This window comes from Coffea arabica, chromosome 1c (genome assembly GCF_036785885.1).
Source record: "Coffea arabica cultivar ET-39 chromosome 1c, Coffea Arabica ET-39 HiFi, whole genome shotgun sequence".
NCBI classification, from domain to species: Eukaryota; Viridiplantae; Streptophyta; class Magnoliopsida; order Gentianales; family Rubiaceae; genus Coffea; species Coffea arabica.
This window is the reverse complement of record NC_092310.1, coordinates 58,922,256-58,935,389: the sequence shown is the minus strand read 5'-3', so window position 1 is coordinate 58,935,389 and position 13,134 is coordinate 58,922,256. Positions and strand designations below refer to the sequence as shown.

Here is a 13,134-nt window from a genome sequence, read left to right as displayed (position 1 = left end):
TTGGAGCTCAGCATCGAATATTTAAGAGATCTTCATGTGGCATGCCATTTAGTTTCCTATATTCCTTCAACCTTTTCTAAACTTTTTTCTTGTGATGGTGCATCAATTAATGTCATAGATTCTTGACAAGACAGCAGGATGCTCACTGGATAGTGGAAAGGCAATAATAGAAAGAGCTTGGGAGAGAGGAGAATCTGTGCGCTAGCAACAGGCTGCATAACTAAAGGGAAAGGGTTTTCTTGGAGATGATAAACTATTAAATGTTTTTTTGGAGCTACAAACAGATAATTTTACTTCCTCAAAGGAAAACATACCGGAGATTCAGAGAACACTGGTAAGGTAACAAATCTAATCTACTGATTCTCTTAGACTTTCCCAACAGCAAAGTAGTTAGTAGTGTCAGGTAACTAAGTAGTAATCTAAAATCGTTCGTTCTCTTCTTGCTCAAAAAATTAATAGTAGTAGTTATCTAAGAATGTGCAATTACTCTGGGGCTATCTACTTATCAACTGCTTAATTTCCAATGCTAACTTGCATCATATAATAATAACAATTCAACTTTTATGCTTACCGTTAAAAGTTAAAGAAATCTAACTGACATTGTATGTACTCAGTTCTCGACTGCTGGAAAGGATGACAAAACTGGTAAAAGAATCCACAAACTCCATCCATATCAAATAACACTACCATTATGACAACCGGTTAACCACTATATCTGCAATTGAATGAATTTCAGGTGCAAGACTGATAAAACTAAAGTGTCTACCTACTGAAACCCTCAAGGATTCTCCAAGATAAAAACACGTTCCAAGAGGAGTATAATCTAACTATGTGTCTTCTTGATGGTGCAGGACAGCAAAGCTAAAAAGGCAAAGCCTGCACCACAGGGATGCCTGATCTCTAGCTGAGTGCACTAGGTCAGGGACCCCGCTTCGGGCCGAAACAGAAACACCCACGAGCCAGGTCTTCAGGTACCATGCCACCCCCCTTGCTAGTATCTATGGCCGCTAACAACCTCACAACCTCATCCATCTCAGGGCGTTTATCTGGATTCGCATCCCAGCACTTTCTCATGACACTCGCTAACGCACCAGGGCAACATCTAGGAATTTCCGGTCGCAAATTCTATCAAAACAAGCAGACAAACATTTGTCAGAATATCTAACAGGAGTATTCTAAAGGAAGAAGACAGTGTAGAGCATAAAAGAATCGCTCACTAGCACTTTTCATATTTAACACAAACCTGATTAACAACTGCAGAAGACAAGTCAGCAAAGCTCAGATTAGGATAAGGCATGTCACAGCAGTAAATTTCCCATAAGCATATGCCGAAGCTGTACACATCACATTTCCTATTGTACGGCTTGCCATCCAGGACCTAGAAGTTGGTTTTGACGTCATAAGAGATTGAGCTGCTTACTCAAAAAGGGTTTTAGCACTAAAATTATTCACCCCGCTTCCTTTAGCAATCAAGGAAGAAAACTATTTAAACAAGAGATGCATACCTCAGGGGCCATGTAACCAAGGGTACCAGTTTCTCCAGTCATGTCCCTTGGATTCTGAGCTTCAACTCGAGCAACCCCAAAATCAGCAATTTTTAAAGTCCGATTTGCGTTGAGCAACATATTTTCTGATTTAACATCACGGTGCACAAATTTTTTGGAATGAAGATAACTTAACCTGCAAAGTTGGAAAGAAAAGAAAAAAGTTAAGACCCAGATAAAGAAACACTTCATTCCAATTAGACTGTTACAGTTATGCCCTGGTTGAGACCCAGATAAAGGGACACTTCATTCCAATTAGACTATTACAGTTGTGCCCCAGAAAGATAGAAAAATTAATAAAATAATAAACAGCCCCCAGTCAATATCAATTATATAAAACAATAGCCGTCTCACCCTCTTGAGAGATCCAAAGCAAGTTGGATCACCACCTTGAAAGCAAGCTTCTTTCTATAATTTCTGATCAAAAATCTTTTTAACGTCCCACCTGGAAGGTATTCTACAACAACACAACAAGCCCTAGATGGTAGGGAGTTATGATCATCGGTTGAGTTGCTTTTCACAGGAATCTTAAGATTTGATGTTCCCATTGAAGCTCCAACAAACTGCATGAAATATTGAGGATATCAGGACAAGGGAATTCATTACCATGTTAGGGAAAGAAATCACTCTGTAGATGCCATCAAGAAAGAAAGAAGAATCCAAGTAAGCTTTAAATTCACCAAAAGTTCGCTAAACAAAGTCACAGGATATATAAGGTATGAGTACCATATTTTATAGCTGACCACGTGATGATAGTCCAAAAGTATTACAGAAATGGAAAACGAAAACAAGAGGTAATCACACTTCCAAGAGAAAATTAAGTTTGGGAGTAAGAACAAACCGTTGTCACATTAGGATGGTCAAGTTTATGCCAAACAGCAACCTCCTTCTGAAATGAATCACGAAGAATACGAGTTTCCTCCTCTGTTGCAATACCATCCTCTCCCCAGTCCAATACCTTCACTGTTTCAATTAAAAATCACATAGTAGTGATAATTACCAAGAGAAATAAACATCACCATAGTAATTAAGCTCTATTAGTGAATCATCATAGAAACTCGAAAACCAAACAATAACTGTGGTTTGTGAAGCTAAAACATAAACTGATGATATAGCCTTGACATAATACATCACAGGATAACTCATGAAACTGCAACGACTATTTGCACTCATGCAATCAACAAGAATGTGCAAATTCATATTAAGAATATAATATCCAGAGTATATGTGTGTGTATGTGGTTACTCCCATGTATATTTGTGTTCTTTGACTATGCGGCCATGATACAATACCCTTGTGATATTATTCTTCATCTAAAGCAGGAAAAAAGCATCCGCGGTTTTATTAACAACATTACTATCTCTGTTGTTATTCATTCACCAATTCCTCCCCCCGAAGCCATTTACTTTACCTAGAAAGTGCCAAGATTTTCCTGCTTCTTTTCTGGGTAGAAATAAAACTTGTCTGGAACCATTAGTTTACCGTCTGACAACCAGAGAACAACTTGTTTAGTCTCGGGCAGTGCTTTTCTGTGGAAACTAAGAATCCAAGGTTTTAGCTGTTGTCCTCAGACCATTGATTTCAAAACTACAATAACCAAGTCGTTATATTCTTTCCAAAAGAATCAAGGGATTTCGATTCTTATTGCTGTGATTTGCAGGGGTCAGGCGTTTCCTTCAGCAAACCAATGTTAAGGCATGTTAATGGGTAAAACAAGAAGCAATGTTTGAGATTGAGTGAAAAAACTGTGCAGCTTTTACCAGGTTTACAAACTTTTGGATAGATACTAAAAATTTCAGCAACTGTTTCTTCACCAGCGTCAACTAACGTGGTAAAATCCATTGCTACCACCCGAGCAACAACAGCTTTTTTTTTTTTTTGGTCGCAACGATAACAATTATATAATCTACTCTATCCTAATCAAAGGGGAGGAGGGGGAGTCGACGGGAAGCCCGGTCGAAGGAAGCCACCCGAAGGGGAGGGGGAGTCAACAGCTTTTGAGAAAGCATGCAGGACACATTCAGTGGTAGAGCAACAAGTTAACAACAGAGCTAGTGATCCAAAACCAATATTTGATTAAGTGCATGCATAGTAGCAAAACCGAATCACAACTTATTAAAAGCCGAAACCTGTCCTTACCTTTAAAGATGACAAAAAGGCACCATTTAAAAAAAACAAACTTAAAACTGGGCACTAACTCAAATCGTGGGGACAAAATTCATATCGGATGTACATCCTGGTACAAGAATCCAAGAGAGAGAACGTATAGAAATTACCTGCAACATCAAGGCCATCGTAGACACCTTTATAGACGGTTCCGTAAGTACCATGAGCAATAACATTCCTGATATCCAACTTAGCTAAATCTATTTGCCACTCCTCCTTCACGTGGGCTTCTCTCCCCGTCGTCGACCAACTCCGGTTTCGAGTTAGCTGCTTCTCAAATTGCACGTCCCACTTCTTGAAATCAATCATATCTGCTCTCACAAGCATGTCTTTACTGCTCAAACTACCCAACCCCTTCAACTTTGATACCTCTTCTTTGCTTTCGCCATTCTTGGCCCTCTCATCAACAACTTCCCCTTCATTGCCTTCCTTCGAATCCATCCCTTAAATCCACCGAAGCAAAGCTAAATATAGGAACTTTTTTTAAAAAAAAATCAAATCTAATGAGTAGTATACTGTACAATCTTCTTCAAACTTGCAGATACTCAGTTGATGCTTTTATAGGAGCGAAATTGCATGATAGATAAACAAACAAGTATCAGAAGTACTAACATCCAATTAGGAACAGGAAATCCTACCGCAAGAGCGAATAGCTAAAGCAAAAGCGGAACAGGAAAAGATTAATACCACCTATATCGGTTTATCAAGAATACTCGCACCAAAAAAAAAAAGGGGCGAAGGAGGGGAGCCTTGAGTAACGAGGATTTGATGGGACAGCTAAAAGAAAGAAAGAAAGTGAGGCTTATGTGGAGAAAGGGACCACAAACAGTCTCGTGTATCGTCTCAAGACTCTTCAACGCGCAAAAGCGAAGTCGAGGAAGCTGAGTTTGTGGAGGAGTAGAAGTGTCCAACAAATTGAAGTTCTAATTGTTACGGCAATCTGTGAATCCATTATACATGGGTAATGTTCACGACGATTTGATGGTGGTGGGACTCTTGTGCTGTCAACTGAACTGTGCTGGGTTTCCGTGATTGACGAATTGGGCTGCTGTTCAATTGCTGCCCCTTCCTGTGCTGGCAGCACCTCACTGGGCCATCCCCACACCCAACACCATTCCAAGAGTTTTATTACTAACAATTTATATGATATTTGCAACTTTTGAATATACTTGACTTATTAGATTGAAAGAAAAAAAAAAACTCACGATCACTTCGTAATTAATCGTGTTTTAACTTTTATTCTTTTTTTTTTTGGTCGAGTTAACTTGATTAAGTTTTGGGATAATTTCAGTGACCTCTATCTATTTCACTGATCTCACTTTAGGTTCCAAAAATCACAATAATCTTTCTTGAAATTTATTATCTTGTAATATTTAGATCCAATTAATAATTAAAAAGTGATATTATAAGAAAGCGGATAATTTGATTCTACCGTTGCCTCTCATCTCCTATGTTATTTAGCTAAACTAATATAAACCCATACATCAAAGGAAAAACAATATAATTTACTATTTATTTATCATCGGAGATCAAATCACATATTAAATCAAAAATTAATATATCATTTTATATGTTCCACTTAATGTAAGATTTAAATTACTCTTTTTTGTTATAGACCTATTGTCAATCATGATCAACAACAAATAATCAAAATATTTGCAATCAAAACATTATAAAGAGCAAACTTTAATACCACAAAAATCTCAATAACCGGTCTTAATATGTTAACAAGAATAGTTTCTTAACCAAGGCCCAGGTAGGCGGCAAAAGATCATGGGCTGCTTGCTTTTGCAGGCCTAGAGTCTAAACTCCAACTTTGCCATGTCCAGTTAATTGCTTAATAGCCCAGAAAAAAGAGAACAGGAAATATTTATAAGCGTCCTGATTGGTTGCAACTTGTAAACAGAAACTATTAACATGGCCACTATCACCACACCGCATGGAATAAAAGATTACATTTACAGTACGCGGGAAGATAACTATTAGAAATTACACAACCCTTCCTTTTCGTCTTGATACTGATGTGACCAAATTCACCCTCAGGAGTATCCAAATAACCAAATTGCCCTCGCATGGTTGTGGTCAACAAAACAATATTCTAAATGCGAGAAAAAGGATATGATTGCAAGTGTAATCTCTTTTTTCTGCTTCTTGGCGCCAAAACAGCTGGTGGTATAAAAGCTTCAGGCGCCAAGAACCGACTGTAGTATCATTATTGCCGCGAAAACTAAACTAGCTTTTACAAGAGAGAACTCAAGGAATCAAAGCATCTGCTGTTCGTGATCCTTCATCCGGCGAAGGATCTAGATATTAAGGTGCTTGATATATAGCTGTTTGGGCTCCATCAAAATCAATATAGGTAAAAGTTCAAAACTTACTACCGTGGTTTATTGAATCTAGTTAGAAGTTTTCTAAGTATAGATTGCTTATAAAAGTAGTCCAAAGAAAGGATCCCGAATTGTAGCTGTTGATTGTTCAATGGAGATGAATCTGAGGTCGTGTCAGTTGCTGACTAATCGTTTGTTTATGGAGGAATAATGTACTGTTTGGATATATATATGTGATGATGATCTAATGCACTTCTGGTGAGATTTTAGCAGAAATAAAGATGATGGATGTTTGATTAGTGACTTGGTCAACTTAAATCTATGAGTTATTCATGTCTTATGTTACAAACTTGTTGCCACTGAGATTTGGCTGAGAGACTGGAACTTGTCTGTTTACTTAGCTTCATCATCATGTCTCATATTTGGGCGTTTACATCTTCTGAACTATATGGCGGCTTTGAATGATTAGATTCCGAGACCATTTGTAAACTGTGTTCTGACACTTGTAATTAAGCATTACAGGCAGGCCCCAGTTTCTGTTCATGTGAGAAAAATTTCATTCCGAGACCATTTGTAAACTGTGTTCAAGGAGGTTTCTGAATTTAAAACCACGAATTAACTGAGCCATGTGGCCAACATTTTCTGCATCGAGATGGTAGAATATATATATCTATCCTACAGCTACACTTCAAACGTCAATTTTTCATACATTATTGCTCCACTTTTCTGTTTCATCCGTCGCAGGCTTTGGCTTGTATGTGTGCAGCCAGGAGTTGCATGCTCCAACAGCCTCTCCAACAGTCAGGAAGATCCACTCCTGCCCTATTGCCTCGATAAATTTCGCCTTGTTGAGTTTCTTCATCACCTCTGCTCCGGGATTCGCCAATGCAAGCTATGTTAATTTAAGAAAACAAACCAGCGGGGGATTCAAATTAGTATTAAGATGAAGGAATACTTGAAGCAAGTCATTTTTATATATGTCACAGTCACAGAGATTTGTGAAAGGCAATTAAAGATGTACGCGAGCAAGCAAGTTCTACTTCTACCTTCAGCCCTCTTCTATCGATGTTCTTCTTAACCTCTTGTAGCATACTAATCCCGCTGGTATCAACGTTTCCAACGGCTGCCCACAGAGGATTTGTGACATGATCAGTGCTTATAAATTTTAGAATATTTGGATAACGCTTTTTTGCAGGACAATTAACCAAAGCTACGTACGGGACAATTAACATTTTGTTGCAACGACTTCTACTTACCACTCATATCAAGTATAAGAAATTGCAGGTTGCTATCTCCGCTAGATTTCAATTTATCTTCCTCTTCATCGATCCATCTCGAAAGTCTATTGGCCAGACCATCGTAAAGCAACGCTAGATGGTTAGTGTTGTCTCTAATCGAGTTTTTTTTTTTTTTTTCGGAATAAATAATCCGCTGAGTAGTATAGCTGATTTTGTGTATATTACCTTTCTCGCAAGTAGCTTGAGTTGGCAAAGTAAATAGGTGCATCAATTTGCAGGATGAGCAGCCCTGGGACGTTTCTGGTGTCGGGGTATTGATCCACATTACGGTAGATGTTAGTATCTGGGATGTTACCAAGAGCCAGCGTCCTTGGTCTTGCAATAAACAGCAATACCCTTAGCAAAGAGAGTGCAACCTGCAGTGCATTACGTGGTGAACTCGAAATCAAATCGTAGCGGCCGCCGCCGATGAGAGAGTGATAAATAAAACGACGTCCACCAGAAAGAAATTTATGAGAGAGTGATTGTTTTAGCGGCACGTACCGCGATGACTAAGCCAATCTCGACGCTGCCAAAAACCACCCCAACATAGGCACTCATACACACGAAGAAGTCAAATTTGTCAACTTTCCACAGATGAATTGCTGCTTCGTAGTCTATAAGGCCGAGCATGGCGGCGATTATGATGGACGCCAGCACCACAATTGGGGTGTAATGGAAGAGTGGAGTCAGGAATAACAGTGTCAGCATCACTGCGAATGCCATAACAATGTTGGACACCGCAGTTTTGCATCCTGCGTTGAAGTTCACCGCTGATCGCGAAAATGGTCCTGAAGTTTGTTTGTGTCACCCAAAAAAAAAAAAAAAGAGTCCTTAGGTGCCATCAAATAAGTAAATTTCAGGCGAGATAAACATCTGACTTTTGTAAATAGAAGAAGCCCTAATGCAATACTCAGTTGTCTAATAGTAGTAATTAATGCGTCCTCCTCTGCGACAGCTGCTATATAAATCATTTTTAACATAAATCAGTCTTTTAATCTAATTTTAAGCTTATCCCTAATTGTAGATATATTTATCCCTAAAAAGTGAACACTCTGTGCAATTTTTTACAACTGAGGCGTTTATATTGTGTTTATAATTTTGAAAATTACAGCAATGTTTTTTTTTTTGTCAGCAACGATACATTTGTATAATCTACTCTATCCTAATCTAGGAGGAAGGGGAAGCCTAAAGAGGCTGTGGTAGGGAGTTAGTGGGTATACTGACCCAACTAGACAAAAGGGATGCTCTGGCACAACCCTTAGATTTTTTTCGCTGCAGGTCAGGGTCTTTTTTGGTGCAGGTGAGATCCGAACCCTCACCCTACAGCAATGTTGAGTTGTGTGATTAATGTGTTCTTACGTGAGACAGCCGCATAATTATTATTTGGTCCATACAAATTATGTTATGGATTTGACAAGGGTATATGGTGAAAAATGTTGCTTTTTTTTTTTTGGTAGGACTAAAAAGAAGTAGAGAATGGCGTGTGCAATTGGTTAATATCCTGCTGTATAAGTAAAAAAACGGTGCGTGGCGAGTGATCAATACCGGTAGTTAGATAACAAGAAGTGCAGGAGCCCACAATGTTCATCATCCCAAAAGCAATCATCTCTTTGTTTCCATCGATATGGTAATTCTTGAACATGGCGAAGCTTCTTCCGACCGCAATCCCTTCCTGTACCCAGAAATAAACGACCAATCAGGCTGCAATTTAAAACATTATCAGGATAAGCTTATCTGTCACACATTCCAGTGAAAATTAAAGGTCCACCCAGCCAGCTTCTTCCAGGTTCAGGTAGAATTTAGTTCTCTCCCTATGACGTCCCATCGTCGACTAGCTAGCTTCCCTCTTTACGAAAAGATTTGTGATTGGGCCAGTGGTGCATGCTCTAATTCCTTTTCTACAAGTGAGTGAGTGAGGATCTGACTTTAATTAATCAATTGAAAAATGACAGCCAATCTCGCAGATTTAGATACCCAAATTTCACTTGACGTTGAAGTTTTCAACGCTCGAGTTGGTGAGACGGCGTAGCAAAATTTAGACCAAATGATTTACAAAAACTTCTAGTTCTACTCAAGTTTTTGCTGACCATCTAACCGTAGCATACTGCGTTGATGTAAATGTTCGAATTGGATGGAATAATAGTTAGGCAAGTATTCTGAAGTTCAGAAGGGAAAAAAAAAGTTAGGCAAGTGGGGAAGGAAGCTTACAGCAAGAGCGATGACACCCGTGACTATGCCAGTTTTGATTGCTGTCGACAAAAATGGTGATCCAAACGCCAGGTCCATTATTGAAGGCGGATTTAATCCTTTCTTCAAGTGTCCTATCTGTGTACACAGAGATGCATACTTCTAATAACATATACCGTAAACTCAGAAACAGCTTATCGAACTTTTCACGCAGAATTATTACGACAAAGTGAACAAATTGCTAGCACACCCGGAGGATTTCCAATCATTCATGTCCATGGAACACAAACAATATATCTATTTGCAGGACCCACCGCTTCAAGGAGAAGTATCGTTTAATGTTTTCGTCGGAAAAAGGCAACCATTATTGGTAAAAAAAAAAAAAAAAAAAATGGCCCGCCATTTTCTTTAATGCACTAACTAACAAATGGTCCAAAGATAGAACAACTGGCTACTCGAATCATTTTTTATCCCAAAAAGAGAAGAAAAAAAATAACCCGAAAGGGACATAGTGCCCAAAAAAAAAAAAATGCATGTTTGCCGTGCTGGGGAGGGAAAAAGGCAAAAAAAAAAAAAAAAAAAAAAAAAGAAGATTACTCGAATCATTTGCATGAGGATGGAGAAAGATGCAGAACCCAAGGGATAAATTATTTCATCTCATCTACTTCAAGTAACCGTAGATTCGATGATAAGAGAAAGATGTGACTAATGGAAAGAGCTAGGCGGTGGCCCCCATGCATGCATGCTTTGCTTTGCTAAATGGCCAGCCTTGCCTAAGTCGGTGAGTGGAGATTTGAAAAGCAAAAAGAAGAAAAGAAAGAGATGAAATAGACAGCCAAAGAGAAGGGCTTGGATTGGAAGGGCTCACCACTTCAACGCCATGTTTTTCAGCGTGTGTGAGGAACACCAGAAGACTTCCCAAGATTACAGTTGTTAGCGGAGCCATCGCCGATATCCAGAACAGCCACGGCTTCCTTTTACTCTGCGCACGTACGAGGTCACTCAAACATCAGTCATTACAATAATGGTGATAGGTGTTCATGAGTCGTATGATCATATCCTCAAAAAAAGAAAACTCTTTAGAGCCATTTGATTTTTTTTTTTTTTTTTGGCTCGATAAGTTCCCTTTAGGGCACGATATGGTTTAACAACTAATTTGCTGAAATCGTGATTAAAAAGATGTCTTTTAGTATTTAACATGATGCTAATTAAGGAAAGGTAGAAGAAAAGGTCTTAAAAGGTACTTACAATATTTTAACCTAAGGCCTTGTTTGGATTGTCGTTTTCCGTCAAAAAATTACGTTGTTTTCCGTGATCACATTTCCCTATTACCTTTTTTCCTCGTATACATCAAATCGCTACAATAATTTTTTCATGAAAAATGATAAAAAATGCAATCCAAACGAAGCCTAAATGTTTAATGCCTTAGAGTCTACCCATCGTTTGGAAAAAAAAAATCCAATAGGCAATTTGACAATTTCATCGGATTGATAATTGATGATGCACTTTCTAATGATTGGTTGGTGTTGGGCTTGGGGGTATTAAATTACAGTAGTACTTACGAAATATCTAGCCAGCAGCAGGTAGAAAAGGAAACAGCCCCCCAACACAGCACTTTCCCATCTCCACTGCAACACATTATACATCACCATTGCCGTTAGGAAAACGGGACACCAAAAAGGTCTTTGTAGTTGGTGAAAAATCATTACTTGTAGTGTCCGTCTCAAACATAGACCTATTTCCTACCGTAAATAATAAAATATACCTGGTGGGTTTGACTGAAAACAGAACGCATGACGGAGACAACATCGGTCTCATGAGTGAAATGGTCCAGCCCAAGAATGGCTTTTAGCTGTTGGAGGCACACCACAGTAGCAGCACCTGCCATGAACCCTACTATGGTTGCGTGCGATAGAAAATCCACAATGAACCCTAACCTGTATCAACATCATGATAAGAGAGTATATGGTAGTTAAGAAAAGAAAAAAAGACAACTTTTCATCAAATCCAATTGGTGAAAACATGAGGTTCTAATACAACACCAAAAGTGGATTACGTTCTAATCCTTCCCTCTACCCTAGTTGTATCAAAAGGAGTCGTGAAAATAGCTACCAAACAAATTCCTACTAAGTTCTGGCGCTTTTTCTGTCTGCGAGTAAGCCTGCATGAACATGTATGTGCTTTGGTGTCCCAGCATGTGAGCCAGAGTATGCTAAAATTAAATTTCAACCGTCTGATCGTACTAACTATTCGATCAAACAGAAAGCTTAATTTTCTTAGGACTTTTTTGTGTGCTTGCAAGCCGAAGAATTTTAGGGACTTCATAACTGACAGCAATAAGGAGACGAAATTTAAAAAAAAATAAAAAAAATTACTGCAATGAGCTAGTGCACGGTAAGTTTTTAAAACCAACCTCACAATGCCCAAAGCTGCTTCGAAGATCCCGGCGAAGAACGTTGCCGTGAAAGCCAGATGAAGATAAAGTGCAGGATTTTCGGCTGCATTAACTTCGCGTCCCAACATGGAAGCTGTGAGAAGGGATGCAACCGCTACAGTCCCCACTGCTAAATCTCTGGAGCTTCCCATGATTGCATAAACCAGCGGCGGAACGAAGCTCGAATCTTGGAAATGAAACAGTTCAGCAAAAGCATCAATCATCACATGATTTATTTGATTCTCTTTTAGAAAAATGTCAAGGGGAGGGGCGGAAAGGAAGTCGCAGGAAGTAGGGCAAGTACGGGACAGCGAGTATCGAACTCATGATGAGCGTCATAACTAAGACAAAAGAACAAAGACCTACTTTTATTACTTGGGTGCATGTATTGTAGCGAGCATTTACTCCTAATAATCTATGTTCATCTAAGTTAAACTCCAAGCGATGTTAATGGTCTTTGCTTTCGTCAGAATAGTAAATAGGACAAAGCTTGCAAAATATAGAGCACACTCACAAAGGCCAAGAATCGGGGGCAAGTTGGCAAGCTTTGCATAGCTTATCCCCTGAGGTATGGCAAGGCTGGCTATGGTGATTCCAGAAACGAGGTCGGACTTGAAGAAGTCCAAGCTGTAGCGGGGACCCCATTCGAGAATGGGGAAGAGGTACTGAAGGCCTAGGATGAGCTTCCTACCAGGTGGCTGGTTCTTGAATTGGCGTAAGGGATCATCAGGAAACAAAGTCTCCTTGACGGCGTTCTGGAGTGATTTTAGAAATGGTTGTGGTGGTGGAACAGCAGCGCGATGTGTGCTCTCACCATTCATGAAGTCGGCGTTGCCCATTTCTGCTCTCTCCGTCTTTTGGTGAGGGATTCTCTAAACTCACTTCGACGGGATGCCTTAAGAAGGAGCAGTATGGGTGCCAGTAGCTAGTAGTGATATTGTGGAATCGCAGCAGTATGATTCTGCGATTCCAGCTTAAAGTGGCCAATCTAAAGCAGGTTGACTTGGATTTTTGTGGATCGGATTTGGAGAGGCGGTTGGCGTAGTAGTGAATGTGGCATGGGGAAAGCTTTATAGGAGAAGGGGTGGATCAGTACGTAACAGTAACACCTACGGCTCACTCGCAGGAACGGATGAATCCACTCAAAGTGGTCTGTGGGGCCAAATTCCAATATCACTCACAAATTCTTGATTGTG

The 13,134-nt window shown here is 39.4% G+C and overlaps 2 protein-coding genes across 3 annotated transcripts; both read right to left on the bottom strand.

Moving 5' to 3' along the window:
- Positions 1-775: 775 nt before the first annotated feature.
- Positions 776-4,481, bottom strand: LOC113733253 (serine/threonine-protein kinase 52). Of its 2 annotated transcripts, XM_072083207.1 has the most exons (7): positions 4,349-4,481; positions 3,821-4,153; positions 2,386-2,507; positions 1,899-2,107; positions 1,506-1,680; positions 1,244-1,378; positions 776-1,125 (listed from the first exon to the last, which is right to left on the bottom strand). In XM_072083207.1, exons 2-7 carry the CDS (start codon positions 4,149-4,151, stop codon positions 919-921), a joined length of 1,179 nt encoding a protein of 392 aa, XP_071939308.1. In that variant the 5' UTR covers positions 4,152-4,153; positions 4,349-4,481; the 3' UTR covers positions 776-918. The 2 variants fall into 2 exon arrangements, with proteins under 2 accessions (XP_071939308.1, XP_027115330.1); XM_027259529.2 differs by lacking the exon at positions 4,349-4,481 and having other exon boundaries at positions 3,821-4,293.
- Positions 4,482-6,570: 2,089 nt separating this feature from the next.
- LOC113733249 (sulfate transporter 3.1-like) lies at positions 6,571-12,927 on the bottom strand. Its single transcript, XM_072083205.1, has 12 exons — positions 12,453-12,927; positions 11,918-12,125; positions 11,270-11,441; positions 11,067-11,132; positions 10,373-10,486; positions 9,526-9,642; positions 8,863-8,989; positions 7,819-8,105; positions 7,501-7,691; positions 7,294-7,379; positions 7,084-7,160; positions 6,571-6,929 (listed from the first exon to the last, which is right to left on the bottom strand). The coding sequence occupies exons 1-12, from the start codon at positions 12,775-12,777 to the stop codon at positions 6,741-6,743; spliced, it is 1,959 nt and encodes a 652-aa protein (XP_071939306.1). The 5' UTR covers positions 12,778-12,927; the 3' UTR covers positions 6,571-6,740.
- Positions 12,928-13,134: the final 207 nt, after the last annotated feature.